This window comes from Boleophthalmus pectinirostris, unplaced genomic scaffold (genome assembly GCF_026225935.1).
Source record: "Boleophthalmus pectinirostris isolate CB_2022bp ecotype Guang Dong unplaced genomic scaffold, ASM2622593v1 HiC_scaffold_5, whole genome shotgun sequence".
Lineage (NCBI taxonomy): Eukaryota > Metazoa > Chordata > Actinopteri > Gobiiformes > Gobiidae > Boleophthalmus > Boleophthalmus pectinirostris.
Window position 1 is genome coordinate 26,426,297 of NW_026571404.1, and position 20,710 is coordinate 26,447,006.

General features: G+C 38.0%; 1 protein-coding gene across 1 annotated transcript in view; it reads left to right on the top strand.

Annotated features, from left to right (window-relative positions):
* The window catches only part of fmn2a (formin 2a), a 50,629-nt gene that overhangs the window by 22,739 nt on the left and 7,180 nt on the right, over positions 1-20,710 (top strand). The window contains exons 9-14 of the mRNA XM_055162442.1: positions 5,934-6,025; positions 6,813-6,942; positions 7,066-7,212; positions 9,026-9,085; positions 10,752-10,872; positions 14,392-14,484. Coding sequence (XP_055018417.1) covers positions 5,934-6,025; positions 6,813-6,942; positions 7,066-7,212; positions 9,026-9,085; positions 10,752-10,872; positions 14,392-14,484 — 643 coding nt within the window. The remainder of the gene's footprint in view (positions 1-5,933; positions 6,026-6,812; positions 6,943-7,065; positions 7,213-9,025; positions 9,086-10,751; positions 10,873-14,391; positions 14,485-20,710) is intronic.

Here is a 20,710-nt window from a genome sequence, read left to right on the forward strand (position 1 = left end):
CAACATTATAACATAGATCAGAAAATAGTGCAATATATGGGCTCTTTAATGGTCTTTATTAGGTATACAGAACACTGGAACGATCAGCAAGACTGTTTCAAGTCTTGTGGGGAATCGGGTAAAATGCTTGTTGGGGCCTTAACTTGCTATAAATGACAATGGCATGATTCATAACCAATACATATGGAACATTTCAAGCAAAGCAATAGCATCACCATGGAGACAAGCAGGTGGCACACTCTCTACCACAAAATGTACGTAATGCATCTTTACATTTTGAATTAGGTTATCTTTTAAGTACCACCCTCAGAGCAAGATAAGTAAACTTTGTAGCACTTCTTGTAGCTGTGGGCTGCTCTGTGTGTGTGTTGTAATTAGAAACATCTCTTAACAGTTATCGCATCATGTTGAAGCATGACTTTTGTAAAGTGACTTTGAACAAGTGTCCAGATTAAAACAGAGATCAATCATGGTTTGATTATTTATTGGTGAATTAGCTACAGGCGTCACAAGACAGTTCACTCAGCATGACTGATGTGCATATAACTGGATAAAAGATGAACTTAGAGGAAATTGGAATTGGACATTTTTCACTTGACATGGGATGTATTTCTGGAGTACTGACAAATGTGAATATGCAACAATAGAGTCTGTTAGGTGACTTATTATTATTATTATTATTATTATTATTAATAATAATAATAATAATAATAATAATAACAACAACAACAACAATAATAATGCTTGATTTAATATATTTATGTATTTTATTTTTTCAGTTTATTATCAATACAGCTTATTGACAACTAAGACCAGTGGTCATATGTAATACTTTTGTTCACAGACTCATTTGAATAGAGACTACACTCTTAGCCTTTTCAAGTGAGGATATTCCATTTGGCTTAGCTGTCATCACTGCTCTCCCATCCATCTACATGCGGCTCTGATAGGTCCTGGTGTACAGCCCTTACATATTCATCAGCTCTCCCTCATCCTCACCGCACTTAAGATACCTTCAAACCTGGATCAAGTCACTAAATAGTAGGACAAGGAAAGCAGCATGTTTTCCACATTTGGACCGGGATTCCGTTTAAAGATGGTGCGAAATTCCTGCGCGTTGCTTCTTGGCACCACTACACAGACCGGCCCCTGGACCTTTGGCTGTGGAGTGATATTAATAATGTTAATCATGGGAATTTGAACCAGCGTGTCATAATTCAGGATCAAACGCCCCCCTATAACTTCTAACCTCGCTCGCTCCTATGGTCCAGCCCCCCCCTCACTTTCTCTCTCTCTCTCTCTCTCTCTCACTCTCACTCTCTCTCTCTCTGCCCTGTGTCGCCCTAGGCCTTGTTTTTGAGCGCAGGAGCCAAATTGTTTCTCTTTTGTATTGCGAGACTCCATCCTGTCTGTGGGTCTGCAGCCCCTAAACCACAGTTGGCAGCACAGTCAGGCCGTCTGGAGGAATGCGAGGGGCTTCTAATGGTTACACCCTGACTTACTCCCAGAGATCCCACACTTCTCTGCGCCGATGCACAAACAAACCAATGGGAGCTGTACAGGCTAGTGCGCTACACAACTTGGTCAGATCTGAAATAAGAATGATGGATTATATGAAAGCAGTTGTGGGTGCTTTAACAAAAATAGAATAGAATTTCCAACTTGGACACCCAAAAAGAAAGCACTTTAAAGACGTTATAAAACTGACTATTGAACAAAACTGAAACTATCGTGGTTTCCTTATATTTCTATAATTTATCTTATACTTCCTTAATTTCCTTGACCATCCATCACAGTCAATCACAGCATACTTATAGAGCATGGACGTAACACAGTACATTTATATTATAAGGATATGCTGACAGTGTAACGGACATGATGAATACTCACTATTAAATCAATCATCATCAATTAATAATAGAAAAACTGAGTTTAGAAAAGGCAGCTCAGCAAGTTACAGTAGGCATGTTCAAATTTGGAGCAAAATTCACCCCTCAGACCAGTTTTTTGTCTGTCAGGCTTCTCAGAGAATTGGCCCAAAATATCATAAGCAGTGCTTTTTTAATGCAATAACAAAAAAAACAAAAAAACATTTATTAACTCGATATTAAACATTTCAGTGTGTTCTATTGAGGTTATGATCCTGAATACATTTCTTGGATCTCAGTCAAACCTGCCCTTAATGCACCCATTTGAATTATTAAATAAATTCACCACCAGCCTGGTGTCCTCAATCAGCCCCTCTGCTTCGTCTGTGGTTCAGTATGTTGCCCTTGATGAGAACTATTTGTTATATATATTATATACAATACAGCCTTTGGCTCACAGACACTCCCAGCCCAGAGTTCCTGAGCTCCATGTCTCCCATGCTTTGAAGCATAAGCCCTGAAATGGTCCTGTAGTGACAGTGTCCTGCTCCTAATCTCAGACAGCACGTCTGACCCTCAGACTGTTACAGATTACAGTCCCACGTCAGAGGTCAGGGAACGCTATGGTCACTGCCACAGGCTTGTGATATTCTAATGATATTCCCATGCATGCCGTTACACATTCCACTTTGTCATATGAGGTTTTTTATGGACTCCCTGTATTATGTGGACTGCACAAAAGCTTTAGTGAAATGTGATGCAGAGAAAGACTTTATAGAAGGTCAGTAATATTAAGTAAGAAATAATAAACATCTTGCAGGTCAATCATTTATGTTGTTGTAGATACTTCTGTCATATTAGACTCATTATTTCAATCCTCCATCACCATCACATATGCAATTACACTTATCCTCCTAGACTCATGGCATGCTTTATTGATTTCTCTTTGTTATTTGGGCTGATTGGGACCTGATGAGTATAAAAACAAATAATTCTATTTTTATAATATTTCTATATTTTTATATTTATATGTCCACATATAATATATAAAACATTAATTTTATGTTTTAATCATTTTGATGGAACACCATAAAGTCACAATTGCATAATGATTTGCAGAAACTTTTTAATAAGTGCCTGAACGACCCAAAATGTGTTGGACATATATGTCCACATGTGTGGATGCCAGGTCCTAGGAAGCTGCACAAACAGTGCACATAGTTACATACACTGAAATAAACATGTTTGGAGAGGAGCTTATAGAGAAAAAAGTCCACATATGTTCTAGTGTATTTTGTACATTGGTCCACCTTGTCTCTAAAACCTCTGCACAGCATTCCAAATATTTCAGTGATTGACATAAATAATGATTATGCTCTTGCTGCCAGTATCCAGTTCTGTTCAAAAACCTGACTAATGAATACCACTTGGCACCGCCGGACTTCTGGCATCCCAAATCTCATCTTTAGTTCTTTTGCATTTGATATTCCACATGGGACTGTATTTCTCATGCTAACCACCTCTGCAACATGCCCTAGCAATTCAAAGATCACACGCTAATGCCTACTTGTCCCCAATTACAGCAAACACCGGCAGGTTCTGCTGGTGCCCTTTGAAACGGATCTGCTTTGTGTTAAATATATTTACACTTGAAAACATCTCCAGAGAGGCCGAAGGAGTGCCTGCCCTCATCGACAGAAGGCAGCGCTGTGTAGAATACTAATCAGGCCCTGTACGTTTGATGCCTGCATTTGATGTTTCTCAAGGATCCAAGCAGAGGGCAAAGACCAGAGAGGCAGAGTGTTCAGACCAGACTTACAGTACTATGCATATGTCTTAAAGTGGTTTTGAAAGTTATGATTGAAGTTACATAAATGCACACAATAACCTAAAAATATTGTATGGAGTATGCCCATCACGATAACATTTGAAGCACAATATATCACATCAGAGAAATATTGCCATAAATGATAATATTGAAATTATTTTTTGCCACTTTATAGGTACATTGTGTAACGTTTTTGGTGGAGGATCCATCAAATTCTTTTCCCCGTAAAGATGTTTTTGCTTTGTCTGGAATGTTTCACAGTATGGTTTTAAACCTTTCTATGTCCATGGAGACCAAACCAAGCCAAGTTACACGTTTGATTTGTGGAGAGGCGACCCCACTCACAGTCAGTGCCTATTTTTTTGAGCAATACAACCACTTGTAATTGAATAAATGTAAGGTAAGCTGTTTAATGTCATATTGTGGAAAATTCTAAGGAGAGCAATGCCATATCCATAGAAACAAAAAGGTGACAGACACCCAACTGATAAGTTACACACTTTAGATGAAATGAGCTACTAGAAATAAAAATAGAATTAACCAGTATTGAGCCATAGAAGTTTTTTTTTTTTTTCCCTACCCTCTGTGGCGCAAATCTTATTATTTTACATAAAAATTACAAACATCTTCCCACCTTTGCAAAGAAATTGTACGCACGATAAATACCGATCCCCAAAATAAAGCTTTAATAAATTGAATGATAAGTTGATTTAGTAATTATCGTGACAGGCCTACTGTTTGTTTACTTCAGTTACCTTGATGTTAAACCAATGGAGATTTTGAGTTGCTAAATACTATATAGCGTGTATTCAAAAGTATTCCGAAACTGTAGAGTGATAAATGTTTTTTCCAGTAGTGACTCAGCAGCTTAACGGCTTGTATCATGGCTCTTTTGTTTAACTTCTTGCACAGTTTTACTAATGCATCTCTATGGACATTTTGCACTGCTCTTTCTAACATGGTAGATTTCTATAGTAATAGTGCTTTTTTATTCTATCTAGTTTATTTATTTATTTATTTTTTTACTTTTTTTTCTCAAGCAAGTAAAGAATAAACCCGCCCTGACTTCTGCTCCATACTCACAATTGCAAAGTTCAGGGATACCTCAATGTCTCCAATGGGCCACACAGGCGTTACTATGTTAGAAGAGGATAAAGACTTCTCAGACCTTATCAAACATGTAGCACTTCACTGTAAACGGTCCAGTGAGTCTATGAAGAAGAATTACAAAAGAGTTTATATTGTGTCCTACGGGATGGTTTCATTGTTATTCCCTTCTCTCAGAAACATTAACAGCTATTGTCTTTGGGTCTTGTGAAATGAAGGGGCATTTCTGGTGCTCTTTCTCCAAACCTCTGTGTAAAACTGTGGTCCCACTTGACAGCAGGATAATAGTGAGGAATGTGGACTGGCTTTTGGGCAACTCCTAGTTTATTATGCAACTATTGCACTGTACTGGAATGAGAGGGGAAATGCTGTTTTAGCAGGTTTTGTACTTTTGTGAGTTCTTTCGGTAAATTTATAGCAATGGTTTAATGATGTCTAAATAGACTCACAGAAACAAATGTGATACGAATTACGAAATGTAAAAACATACCCACCCAAGAGTCAAATCGCTGGGTTTTGTCACTTGCTTAAAGATTTGCTGGGAATGTTACACTGTATGACATTAATCTATCTATCTAGCATTGATGAGTGCCTAAGAGATACTATAAAAATATACATAAGGGTGGTAATGCCTCTTCACAGAACTTACTCGTAACCTAACCTAATAACGTTACCTTACTGTCTCCATGGAAATAGCTGTGGATGAAGGAAAAACAAGCCTGTGAGAGCTTTTAGTGTGGCCTTTTACTGTTCTGTGTTATGTCTCTATGTATCTGTTTTGTATTTTGTAATTGTCTTCTGTGTTAACTGCCTATAGGGAACAGATTGAAATGAGCATCTTTGCTATAATCTGGCATATTTCCACTGCAGTTACAGATGTTAATAAAAATCTTTAAAAAAGCAGATACATAGACAAATATACAAATAAACAAAAAACAAACAAACCTCCAGGGACCTCGAGAACCTCCATAAGAAAAGATACATGCTGCACCTTTAAATGCCTTTAGCGTCAGCCATGCTTGTGTGTGACTATATTTTGATCTGCACAGAAGAAACATACTATTACATTTATGTGAGTGTGTAACAGGTCAGCAGTAAGTATTTGTACTATGTGTGCTCTTGTGTTTTAGCGAGCTCAAGCAGATGAACTGGACAGCATCAAAAAGCACATCACTGCAACCAAAGACAAGGAGGATGCAAAGCTATTGGACAAACCAGAACAGTAAGAGCTCAATAACTTCATATTATATATATACTTAACAGAGGTGGTCCAATGTACATTTTTCCAGCCAATTCCGATGTCTGCTATATGTCTTACTGCTGAAGCACAAAGCAATATTTTAAAACTGATGCCAGGGACCATAAATTGACCTGAAGTTGTCATTAAAGGTCATATAGTTTGCAAAATTCATGTTAGAATGTTATTGCCTCCTCAAAAACATAAGAGTCCTGTTTTGTTTCATTCGCACATGTTTGAGTAATCCTGCATTATTCTGTCTACATGTCCAAAGCTCAAAATGCTCTGTTCCACCTTGTGCTGTCATAGTAGTGGTAGTTTTCATGGTAACAGCTGCATTTTACATTTTGCTCAGTAGAGATGGGCAAATCTAGAGCTGAAATCATCCAAATGATTGTAGTTGGTGTAATGAGTTTAAAAACACAGTGGAGCACTTGCTGTTTTACCTCATAACATCACAAGGTGGAACAAACTCTGAAACAATGTTTTCTGTCTGAGAGAAGAACCCAAAATATGTAGAAAATAACATAATACAGGCTCTTCAAGTTAACAAATTAGTTAAAATTACATATTTTTACAGATAGAATATACTTTGTTGTGCTTTTTAGGATGATTGTGTAAACATACAGCTACATTTTGTGAAATTTTAGCATTGCCAAGATATGAAAACATTCTTACCAAAACTGATCTTAGTACTGATAACCCCCATGACTCATAGAAAAAAAAAAATGTTTGTGCCTTATTCTGCTTTATGTCTGCATTTTCTTTTTAGATTTCTACACCAGTTATCTGAAATCCCCAACTTTTCCCAGCGAGTCTTCTGCATCCTTTTCCAGTCGAGTTTCCACGAGTGCATCACCTCCGTCGTTCGAAAAGTAGACATCCTTCAGAAAGTGTGCAAGGTGAAATATGGTCCTTCTCCAGTCTGTCAGGCTAGAATTTCATTGCAGTGACCTGTTTCTCTTTATGTGTGTGCCTGTGTGTGTGTGTATATGTCTGTATGTGGGTGGGTGTGTGTGTATTAGAATCTGCAGGGGAGCCAGAGCGTACTACAAGTTCTGGGTCTGGTGCTCGCCTTTGGAAACTACATGAACGGAGGGAACCGCACTCGGGGGCAGGCTGACGGCTTCACACTGGACATTCTGCCAAAACTCAAGGACGTCAAGAGCAGTGTGAGTCTGCTGCAACAAAGCAAATACAATGTGGTCTGGACATGTCAATGTTAGAAAGCAAAGCAGGTTCTGATCCTAAACAGAAATTCTTAAGTAAAATTAGACCAGTATTTTTTAACAAGTTTGGAATATATTCACAGCTCTGTTTTTCAGTCTTTATTTTTAGAATTTGACTTTTTTCCTGAATTAAGTCAATGTGAATTTAAAATCAAATTCATGAAGAAAAAAAGTTGGTGCCTGTTTTTTAAGGCTTACTGAGAGACTTACAGTCACAATAGAAAGAATATTTGTTCTATCACCATCACACCTATTGAGGTATATAATAATGTGGAGTTTATCTGTCTATTTGTTCAGAATAAATACCAAAATTCTTGATTAAATGACCAATGCAGACCATGAACACTACTAAATATCTATAGGTTTGGAAATGCAAAAATGCATCTCAGTATTACCAATTGTTTCCAAATAAATTCTACTCACTAACTATTCTATTTAAAATCTACAAGGATGTCACAATGTGAAATTTTTATGTCATGAAGAAATCTCACCATACTATGATTATTCACAATTACTAGCTAAACAACAGTAAAATAGTTTTACTGCAGACCTATTCTGTAAAATTGACTTTTTAGAGCTTTCAACCATGTCATAGTTGTTTCCTCTCACCATTTACTCTCCCAATAGTTGTATTTGGATTGATTTGTGCTTGTTTTTGATTGCTTATTTTCAAGACGCCATATTGCTGATCGATCTCCATTGTCACCGCCACCGGCATACACCCACTGCTCTGTACTTACTTCGTTCTCCAATTTAATTTTCTTGATTGGTGTTGCTTGTACAATTTGGCAGCATTATGCAGTCGAAAAAAATGTGCTGCTATCGATCACACATGCCTACTCTTGTTGTGATTACGTTTATGACAACATCAGCTCCCATTGGGCACTGCATCCTTTTTTTACAAGTGACATACATAGATTATAGTTATGGAGCAGACATGAGGTCACATATGTCTTCTTTAATTAATTCAAACTGTCAAATAGATTACAATTCTTCTAGTATATGACCAACTTTTTGAAATCAAACTTTTGTCGCATAACAAGTTAATGAGACAAAAATAACCATATCAAAGCACTTGACTTTGCAGTTTACTTTTTGGCGCATAGATTGATTTGAAATTGCTTATCTTTTTTATTTTTACTTCACTTTAAATTCACTCAATTATTATTATTTCTTAGTTCTTGTGATTATATTGTGACTTGTATAATCACAATCAATATTGATTAACAGATTACTCTGGACATCCCTAACAGCCTAGTATATTTGCATCACACGAACATCCCAAGATTCAAAACACTCATTTGAGCAGTCACAGGTAGTACTTAGCCACACTATCTCATCTTTGTTCTTCACTGTAGTTAGCACAACAACTTCTCCTCTCAGTACAGCACAATCAGCGGGACTGCTGTGTTTACGGAGCTTATTTAATATCTCTGCTAGCTCAACTTGCCCATGACAATACCTTATAAGGGCACACCGCTTTGTGTTTTGTGGCGCTGCTGCTGGCCCTTGCATCCATAAAGAACATCAAACTTTCCACCAAGTTATGACAGCCAGCACAGCACAGTTTTTTTTGTATTGTTGTTGCATTACCAGCCCGGTGTCATGCTACTCAATCCGACTCCTCAAAACCGCACTCTGTATTCTGGTATTCTCGGACAAATTCCAGCGCTCTGTTCCTCCTGCCATGATGAAATTAATAAATAAATAAAGGGATTTTGGTTTATTTATTTGTGTCATCTCTCTTTGCTTGCAGGATAACTCCCAAAGTCTTTTGTCCTACATCGTTGCTTACTATCTGAAGCACTTTGATGAGGTATGTTTTGCTTTTCTGTTTATTTGACTGGCTTTCTCTCTTTTGCTTTGATTTGCTTAGAAATCCTTCCAGAGCCCTCTTTTCATCTCGCCTTTAGCCAGAGGATACCATTGGCTTATCCTTTATCAAATTATTTATTTTCCCTTTGTTCATTTACGACACAAACTGGTCTCTCTCTCTACTTCTGGCCCACGTTGCTGATTCTCTTCTGTCTTTCACTCTTTCTCCCTGGCTTCATTCACTCTCGCTGTCTGCTCATTGGCACAGCATCCAAAGCAGCGCTAGTGTAAATAATTAGTTTCTCCAGATGAGATGAACTCAGTGAGGGGGCTGCTTGCCAAAGTCAACCTGCATGACATGGTTCTTGGTCTGGACACGGGTTTGTAACACGGTTGGGCAGAGCTAGCAGGAGTCCGGTACAGACTCGCTGGTCTTTATGTGCGTTGGTCAGGGGATGTTTGGACTGCTGATAATTCTAGTTGTGCCTCTGGATGTGAAGATGAGAACCCCTGATGTGTGACGCCCAGTGGTGGAAGAAGTACTCAATTTTGTTACTTAAAGGTGCTTTGTGTAACTTTTCCGGTGGAGAGTTTGTCATTTTCTTTTCTCCATGTAGATGTTATTGCTTCGTCTGGAATGATTCACAGTATTATTAAAAGCCGGTATTAAAACTTTTATCTTCATGGAGACCAAACCAGACCAAGTTACAGCTCAGATCTGTGGAGAGGCAACCGCACACAGCCTGAATGCTTTTTTTGATCTGTAAAACCACCTGTAATTGAATAAATGTAAGGTATGTCATACATTCCAGGCAGAGCAATGACATATCCATAGAAACAAGCAGTTGACGGACCTTCCACCAGAAAAGTTACACTATGCGCCTTTAAGTAAAAATTCTGCTACTCAAGTAAAAGTATCACGTAAAAAAAACTTAAAAGTACCCGTATGAAAATTTGCTTAAAGAGTCAAAAGTAAAAGTAGAATTTTGTTCAGTAGAAACAATAAAATCACTCATTTTTTTCTAGCTCTTTGGCTGGTAACTGTTCTTTTAAGGTGCAATGTGTAACTTTTCTGGTGAGTGGGCTCTGCCTCCTGTGTGTTTCCATGGAGATTTTTTTTTTAGTGTTTGTTTTGCCTAGAATGCTCTGCAGTATGGCATTAACTGTGTCTATATCTCCTTGTAGAAAAAAAACGCCAGTCCAAATCTTTGGAGGTAATAGTGAATAAATGCCAGTTTAAATATTATATTATGTAAAATGAACTTTGATTCGATTTTAATCGTGTTTTCGTTTTCCCTCATCATTGGTTTACTCAAAGTTGCATTTTGATTGATTGATACACGTTTGAGTAATCCTGTATTGTGCATTCAAGGCTTGAGTGTTTTCATCTGCCCAGTGTCTTGACCCACTTCTCTGGACTTTTTGTAATTACTCAAACATAATGTGCGTGATACACATACAAATAAAAATGCCACATAAACATTTATCAAAATTAAAAATGTTTAAAAGAGAAACTGTTGCTTTCTACAGTGAAATAAGAGTTCTTTATCATACCTTGTAACATTCCAGGCAAAGCATCTATGGTGATTAAACCTCCACCAGAAAAGTTCCACAGTGCCTCTTTAATCTGGCGTGTATTGTGTGTAAATGTGTATTTTTGTGTGCAGGATGCTGGCAGAGAGACCTGTGTGTACCCACTGCCCGAGCCTCAGGACCTGTTCCAGGCCTCACAGATGAAGTTTGACGACTTTGAGAAGGACTTACGCAAATTGAGAAAAGACCTCAATGGTAAGAAAGTGCCCACCATCCAAATACTTGTTTTGGCAAATTGGTAACTTTAAAGGGCATAATGTCTGCATGAGCCATTTTACACTTTGATCCTCACCAAGAACTGGGCTGGGAGTTCAGGAACTATAAATGTGTTATTATTTTCCAATACCAGCAAAAGTAGTTGTTGTAAAAGCGTATCTGCACTGGCAAACATGTGTTCTAAAATTAAACACAGATTACAAATGGAAACTTACCTGCGGTTACCTTTGCCAAGGGTGAACAAGTTTACATTTGTTTGATAGGCCAAAAAGGAATGGGCAAATTTTGATTCAGCACTGATACAGATGTCTGACTCCATACATAGAAGTATAGTACAGTGCTTTAGCATTACAGGAGATGAGGGAATTGTGACTTTAGGTATTAGGTTAGATGAACCATAAGTGAAAGCCTTGTGTCCACAACTTTTATCTGTTTAACCTTGTGAGCTTTTGTAACTTCTACAATGATTTGCTTTAGTTGTTATTTAAATAAACATAACTTAATTCCAATTAGATAACACTTTTGTTCAACCTAGTTCAAACTCAGTCAATAAATACATTACATAATAGATACAAAACAGTTGCTATTTCTAGATCATATTATAGAATAGATTAAAGTTCCCTACAAGATGTTGGGGTGGGTCTAGTAATTAGTAAAAGCCAAGCCATGTGTACATAGTAACACTACACAAAACACAACATAAGATGTAACTTAAAGGTGCACTATGTAACATTTCTGGTTGAGCATATCTTCATGGTGATGATGCTTTGACTGTTAGGTTCCACAGCAGTGTATATTTCCATTGACACAAGCTGGCGATGCGATACGGGTCAGATCTGACAAGAGAGAGTTTTTGGGTTTTTTTTTTTTAGCAACACAAACAACTGTAATTGAAACGTAAGAAAGATGTGTTTTATGCCGCCATACTGTGGAACATTCCTAACTTTGCACAGAAAGATGGATTATTTGTCAGTTCACAAACTCATGAGAATCCATCTTGACATACTACCAGAGCAAAAACATCTCCATGGAGACAGACATGTCCCCCCATTTAAGAAAGTTACATAGTGCACTTTTAACTTAGAATAAACACTGTCTTTTAATATCCTCTGTGATCCTCCATATTACCTTGAAGTGCGTCACGTTTTTAGGAAATTCAATAGCAGTAGTCAGCACTTTGGACAAGGTTACTGTGTATTCCCCAGATAGAGGATGTCTGTATTTAACAGACTTTCATTTTGCTGCATTAATCAACCACATCTTTTGAATGAAGAATAGTTTCCTAATGGCAGGTTGCTCTGGTCATGTTTGGGCGCTGGAGCCAGGTCAGCACAGAGATATCATCTGTTTGTCATAGAGGAGCTAAGCACAAGCACATGTGTCTGACAGAGGTAGACTCCTGTTGGACCTTTACTGTCCTGGTGAAATAGAGATCAAAATATGGAGGTCAGAAAGTGTGCTCTGCCTATGACGGCTATCAGAGCACTTTGTGTAAAGAATAAAAATATTGTTCACTGTGGACACTTCTTCTTTCATCACCCGACTATACTAAATTTACTTTTGGGCTTGTTGACATTGCTGGCTAAGCTTGTGAGAATTTTTTTGGCAATGTAAAATAAAAAGAAATTGTAGTTCATTGAAAATAGGTGGTTGATTCAAGTGCTTGTGAAGTGCCCAGATTAGACTACGAATAAGGATTTGAAAAGAAAATGCCTGTAATTTTTTAAACAGTTTGTGGTTAGAGTTTGTACTTTTTAGAAAGTTAGAACATATGTTTCCCAGTGCTGAAATAACAAAAACAACCATTTTAAGAAAAAATCAAATCCAATGCTAACAAAAACAGCTAATAAAACGTTTCACTGTCTATGAAGCACTGAACAAATAAAACCATCAGAAGCCACTTAAGTATATCTCAGTCTACGAGTACTCCTGGGAATATGCAGTCACTTACCAGGGAGTATTAGTTTCAGAATTTGAAAGAAGGTAAAATTGAAATAATAGTATTTAAATAAAAATGTTCTTTGAGAAATCTGAGAATGTTTTGGAGAATTCTGAACATCAGTATATATTTAAAACAAAAAATATAATGGTAATAATTAATTGACATTATACGACTATGCAAAACTCATTTCTTTGCCTAGTAGCCAAGTTAGGAACTGTTCAGGGTGTGAGAGAAAGCTAAGAAGGTACACGAGACAAAAACAGTTGGGAACCACTGGTATATATGATGAGAACTATAAAATAAATACCCTTATCTGATCCCCACCCAATGACATGCTGCAAGTCCGCTCGATGACAGCCGTAATATAAGCATGTCAAATTCCTCGTTTGTCAAAATAAGTGAGTACAAAGTAAACACGGGGTATACGCCACAAATCAAGATGACTTATAGAGAATTAGGGCCAGGAACGGAGCTGGAGCCTGCATGCCATTACCCTGTTTGCAGAAGGAAAAAATGTGGCAACAGGATCAGACCCTGACAAGGCCAACTGACAGCTAAAGCCTAAAAAAGTCCTTTAATGAATGAGCGCATTGGGAAATACTAACTTTCATTACTCTCTCATGGCTCTCAACACCTCGCACACTTCCAGTCTCTCGTCCGTCCGCATATGCTAGAAAAATGACTGTATATTTTGGATATACGTGTATGTGTGTAAAATGCAGATGTGCCTATATGCAAGTCAGTACATTTGAGCGTTTGAGTATTCCCCATACACGCTCTGCGCTCTATCATGTTTTATGGATCTACCCTGCTAAACCAATTAACCCTGTGAAGCATGTTGCCAAATATTGTTTTTCCTCATCCATAATAATTCTGTAAGCTGTTCATTACTTGCCATTAAGAAAGATGTAGTTTGTCACATGGGAGGCAAACTCGTGGTGTACCCTGACCCAGTGGCAGGGACACATGCTGGACTAAACATAAATATACCTCATCGCTGTGCTCTACCTGTGCAGGGCTCACCTCCTAAAGCCCATCTGAGCACTATAGCAGACCCAGCTTCGATGACAGAGTCCAAGGGGGGGTTCCGATAGGTGGGCGGGTGCGCGAATGGCCTTGGCTAGCCCGGAGGACGTCCAGCCAGTAGCGCAGGAGCACACATCTCAGCGTACCTCCAGGAGAAAGAAAGAGCGTCATATGGAGAAAGCATTAGAAAGTGTCCGGAGTTTTGATTTGCCCCTAAAGCGTTTCATGGCCTCTCCACCTCATAGGCCCAGAGCTGCGATTGTGTATCCATTAGGACTGGAGATAGAGCGTGACCACGGGGTTCTCCTGGGACCGTAACCCGGGCCTTCCTGTGGCTCCTCCGGGTGTCCTATTAGTCATTATGGTTCATTATGGCTTTGCTAACGCAGCAGAAATACTGTAGCGATTTGTCAAAACAGACGAAATCCTCGTTAAGAGCCCTGTAGAGTTACTAATTACAAGACAAATGTTGAATAAGCTTTATATGAGAGCTTTGGTTTCTGAAATAATAATTACGCCTCTGTCTTTAGCGTGTTCGGCGGAAACTGACAAAGTGTGCAAGCTGTCATCGGAAGAGAACCTCCAGCCTTTTAAGGACAAGATGGATGACTTTCTCAACAAAGGTAATGTTCAAATCCAGCTGTATTTTATGTATCAAATTCTAAATGACCATGCTATAGTGATTTGGTGAATCCAGTTAAAATTGCTACTGACCAGCCAGTCCCTTTTACAGTCTGTTTGAATCTAGAAGGGACTGGAACTGGACAATAGAGTGTGAAAATCTTCCTTCCTAATTTCAGACCAACCCACCACATGTGTCTGTCAAATGCAGAAGATATCTCCTCTCTAAAATTCTCCTATCTTTTAGAACAAAATATATAACTTCTTTTGAAATAAGTAATAATTTGGTGCTTTGATTGTTGATTCTACACACTGTTTCTCAGTTTTTATATATATATTTTTTCACATTTTGTTGCGTGTAAACCGCCATGTTTTTGACGTGAACGGAGCATGTGTCTCTGATTGGTTAATCCGCCTGTCAATCCAGCCCTCTGAAATCATGGAGACAGAACACGGCTCCAGATCCACTCATCTTTGTAAAGTTTTGTCAAAGCATGTGGTTCTGGCTGGTCAGGTATTGATTCTCATGCAAAAATACTGATAAAAATAAATATGAATAAATAAATATTTAATTTACTTTAGCTGCAGTACCTATTTTATTAGGTACTGGATAGATATTGTGATATTTTCCATATTATTATTATTATTATTATTATTATTATAATTTGGCATTGGATTGATTACAAAAATCACTGGTATCACCCATCTTTACTGTATGTATACCTGGCAGTACACTGTATTGTCTTAAGCAATACTTTCACCAAGAGTGTATATGAAAAACATAGGTGTCTCATAGATATATGTGTAAAAGATATGTATATCTGATGAACATATCTGTACAATGATAATTACTTTTTTAATGAAATCATGGACACTAAATCCTTCATAAAATTATGGTTCTGATTTTAATGCATTTTACACAGTAGGAAAGGCAGTAGGGGGCAAGGAACAGCTTGTTTAGGCAGGGATTCAGCCCACTGCAAAGATCCAGGATTTTGTCAAAGGTTTTGTCATTATCATTAATATGAAATCCCAAATGTCATTGGCAGATTTCATGTAACTTTCAGAAATGGAGAACAAAATTATTGTTTTTTTTGGAGTTCGCTATCTCACTTCAGGATAGGGCTGCCAAATTCATTAGCAACGTAATCATAACTTGCAGAACTTATGATTATTTTGCTAATGAATTTGGCAGCTCTTTGATTAATCATTTAGTAGTTAGATTACAAATAACCTGTGAATATGACAATCAATAAAAGGTGCAATTATATAAGCACTACTTCACAGTAACACTGTAATGCCTTGGCAGTGGTCTAATTAATAAGCCTGTCACCATAATTACTGTATCACTTTATTGTTCAATTCATGATAGAAGAACAAGTTATTATATTTTTGGGGTGCACTATTTATCATGTGAACATGTGTTGTTTCCTGTAGCATTATATCTTGCTTCTAAATGTGCTGTGTCAGGCTTAACAGTTGTATGTCTTTGGTTTGGCAAATTAGTATTCAAACCACAACCTTGCACAGCCAAATGGATTCTCACGATATTTGTGAGTTCACAAACTCATGATAATCCATCTAGAGAGACTTCCACTGTATGGCTGATGGGCTGGGCGGACCAAACATGTCTCAGCTTTGAGGTTTGTGTGGAAGCCAAAGGCGAAGCACCTAAACATATCAAAACAAATATGGTGATGCCAACAGATGTACTTCTGTGTATATTAGTGTAAGTATGGACTATTTTGTTTGTGAAAAATGTGCAGAAAATAAGCACTTTGTGCATTATTTTGTATTCAACTTCTATTGTCTTCTATTGGTTTAGTCCACAGATTACAGTTTGTTGTGATAGATAAGTTCGTCTTGCTCGTTGGCGGTTTTATCTCTGTTTCATTTCACAAACAGTCTTTTCTGTATCTCCTCCTCGCTCTGACGGAACTGGGCTGAAGGCTTCACAATCAGTTCATTGATAGCATCAGGAGTAGACACCATTTGGGCTTGTTTGCTCTGTATCTCTGTGCACTGTTAAGCTGTTGTCAGGTCCCTGTCTGCTTCTTGTTCTTGTAGTGTTGGAGATTCTCAGATACCTGGCCCTCTTTCTTCTCCTGTCTGTGTCCTGGTGCTGTGTTTGCTACAGACTTTTTCCATCAGGGAAATCAAAGCGCTCTGTAGCCTCTTTGACCCCATCTCTCCACTTTCAGTCTTCATCATTTACACAAAGAAATCAAACAAAGCCTTCAAAGTGAGATGTTTACTACAAGCGCTGGTGAGTGATGAGCAATTAAAGCACAATAGTGTATTATTTCAATATTTGCACCTAGTTGTTGTGCAATACAGTGCAATTAATATCATATGTAAATGAAGCGTTACATTTATGCTGATTCCTGCCTACCAACTGTGAGGACACTTGAGATATTGTTTGACTATATTGTCATAATACTGTAAGAAATTGCTCAATGGTAAACACATAGATCTAAATAGTTGCACTGTATTGCATTTACACTAGCATGGGAAAATGCAGAGGTAACTAGAAATTAAAATGTGTTCTTGTTTGGCCATTAAATGAAGACAATGATCTGTTGCTCCCGTTATTAAAAGCATATGTATTTTTTGCAAATCTTGGCAAGAATTATAACTGCACAGAAATTATTGACAGGACATTGGTGTCTTGATCTACAATACTGCCGGTGTCCCCACAGTTAATTTGTATTTGTTATACAAGACTAAAATTCTATTAAAGGTCCTATATTACTAAAAAATGACCGTTAGAAGCCATGTTAGAATGTTGTCACTTCCTCAAAAGCATACCTGGAGTTATGTTTTGTTTCACACATTATACTTTATTATTACTCTGTTTATTCCAGTGTTCAAAATGCTCATTTCTACCTTGTGATGTCATACGGTGATAGTTTCAAGTTAACAGCTACCTTTTTCATTTTGTTCAGTATAAATGGGCAATTCCAGGTCTGAAATTATCCAGATGATTCTAGTGAAGGTGCATGGAGTTTAAAAACACAGTGGAGCACTTCCTGTTTTACCACATGATATGACAAAAAAGAACAGAGTGTTTTTTGTTAAAGAGAAGAACTCAGCCTAAATGTAGCCGGGTTTGTGTGTTAAACGCCGCTTATGTTTTTGATGAGGAAACAATATTATAACAGATCAGAAAATAGCGCAATGTGGGTCTTTTAAATTAACCAAAATAGGCTTCTCAGGCTAATTTTTATGTTAAACTATTTCAAGATGTCACGATAGATCATCTAGGATTTCAACTCCGGTGTTGTTGACTTCTCAGATGAGTAAACGGAGATTTGATATAGACATGGTTTGTCTGTGGTTTGTCCAGTTCTAGTCCTGGTTTAGTTCTGGGTTTAGTCCCAATTCAATCACACTTCTGATGTTACCCATAGTTTGACATTGGTTAATTCAGTGCAGCACTACATCTGTACCACTTGACTAATTGCTAACTCACCTAAAAGAGCCCATATTACGCTCTGATCTGTTAATGTTGTTTTCTCATCAAAAACATACTTGGAGTTGTGTTTTGTTTCATTCACACATGTTTAGCTCACAGATTCTGAATATTTAACAGATGAAGTGCCTCATTGTGTTTTTAAACTCCATACACCTTCACTAGAATTATTTGGATTATTTCAGAACTGGAATTGCCCATTTATACTGAACAAAATGAAAAAGGTAGCTGTTAACATGAAAACTACAGCTTCATGACATCACAAGGTGGAACAGAGCATTTTGAGCTTTGGAGATGTAGAAAGACTTGTAATAAAGGTTTACGCAAACATTGAAACAGAACACAAGTCTGGGTATGTTTTTGATGAGGTAAAAACATTCTAACATAGCTAAAAGCTCACAAGAAACCTTTTGTACTTAATTGATAAAAGTGATACTAGAAATACAGTCTTGTTATCACGCTCTGAAACATGACAACATGCTCTGGGCCTAAACAGTCACCTGATACACAAACACAGCTGTTGACAGAATAAATATATTTCTGCAGTAAACATTTAGATTGGAGCTTCACCATCACACATCACCAGCTCCTGATTTTGATTTCTGTTTTACTATCACTCTGAGGACACACAGGAGTTGGAAAAATATCTGAGCTTAACGTTCCCCAGATGTCATACAGTTTTGCTTTTATACCTATAACCCAAACACTATTAACATGCTGTCCCTCACTGTCTAAGTTAGTGCTTGTTAACCAGCTAACTGTCATACTCTATCACTTTGAATGTAACCTTGACTCCATCCGCTCCACTGTGACCAATCTCTCTGAAGGAGCGGGCACACAGGCCACTTTCTATTGCTTTTGTATTCAAATAAGTGTAATATAGATCATATGTCTTTTGGTGCTAAAGGAAGTCTGCGGAGAAAGGCCTCTCTGGTATTTGCATATTTGCGTCTGAGAAAAATATTGTAGTTCTGTACTTTGATGAGATTTTTCCTTCAAATGCAGTTCTGTAACATGAACGTGTGATTGCGAAGGCTCCAGACAGGATTCTTGGGGTTCCTCTACTGCGGTGGTGCAAAAGAACAACAGCCAAAAGTCTTATTTTTGTTATTTCTGTAATTTCCAACAAGCACGGGGTTAAACTGTCTCTGGCTCCACAGTTGAAACCGCGTTTGTTTATGTTCTGACCATGAAACTCACCACAGAATAACAGTGGGAGCGCACTGCAGGAGCAGGGCTGTTTGGTCTAGTCTGCCTCACAGATTCACATGCACTCGGGCCTTTGAAGGAGGACGTGAGCCGAGCTGTGGCCCTGTGATAATGTGTGTGTGATGGACATGGAGATTAGACACAGAGGCTGCACTCTCACTACTCCTGTTGGCTGCACCTCACTATAATGTTCTTCTTACTAAAGGCCCCATGTATTTACAATGAGACTTACAATGAGACTTAAAATGAGACTGACTTGAGTTTGAATGCAGCAGGATCTGGGATCAGGCACACAGCAGATCATTTCTTTGCTGATCCAGTTGCAGTTACTTAAATGTTTCTAAAGCCAACATTTCCCCTTGAATATCCTCATATCATTCAGACCAGAGACTTCTCTCACCTCAGTTAAACTTTGTTTAGTGCATTGCACATGGATTCTGCATACATCTGTGTCTGTTTTTTCTTTCTTTTTTTTTTTTTTTTTTTTCTCATTTTAAGCTGCCACGTTTGTTTTGACACAGATGGTTAATACTCCTGTCAATCACAACCATTGAAACTCTGCGGGTGACCTGAATGTCCAGTTCCAGACTACACATTTGTATATTGTACACAGTGTACAGTCATAGGGTTTTGTATTACAACACATGAATAAATGGATTGATTTGAGTGCTCATTTAGATAAAAACTTTGGGAAATTGCATTTCAGCATATCCACATTATTTCGCCACCCCCTTCATGATAAGGTCCTACTGTGAACCCTTTTCTTTGGTACAGTGCTGTTAAAGAGCATTCCAGATTGTAGTCATTGCTGCTCATTGCTTTTCTTGGGTGAATTTGTCAACCTAAATTGCCTTGTATTTACATGGACATGAAATTGCCATTACATCTCTGTATAAGTGACAGGTCCATCTAGGAGAAAAAGGCTTCTGTTATCCTTAATAGGAATAATTTAAAGTTAAATAAAGACATTACCCTCAAGTATGAATAAATGAGTGACTTTTACAATATTTCATGTAGACTTGTGTCTTATTGCCTGATTTGTCATCGAGCACTGATGAGCTGTTAGCAGCACAGACGAGACCGAGGTACACAGTGATTTAATGCAGAGGAATGGTGAAGCACGGTACTGCTCCCATTGGGCTTCACTCAGATCTTTAGATGTGGCTCTGGCTTCAATTACACATAGCAACCAGATATTCCCGGGATAAGAGAGGAACACGCGTCTGTGCCAGGAAAGATTCTTTCCTCCATTCACTGAGCTGTGTGTCTTGGAAATCAATGAGGAAGTCAGAGGTCAGTTTGATCATGTGACAGGTGAGTGAAGCCCTGTGCACAGACAGCGACCTTGGGGTGAAGAATTGGTCGTTTCAAAGTAAATGTATGCATGAGCTAAAGACAGCATTTGACAGGTAGAGGAGAGAGGCTGAGAATATAGACTAGCCTAAGACACGCATACACGTAACTGCACTGCTAATACCAAATAACCACTCAAGATGACATAGGCCTTTTAAAAGAAGAAACATTTTCATTCTATAACTATTCTATAA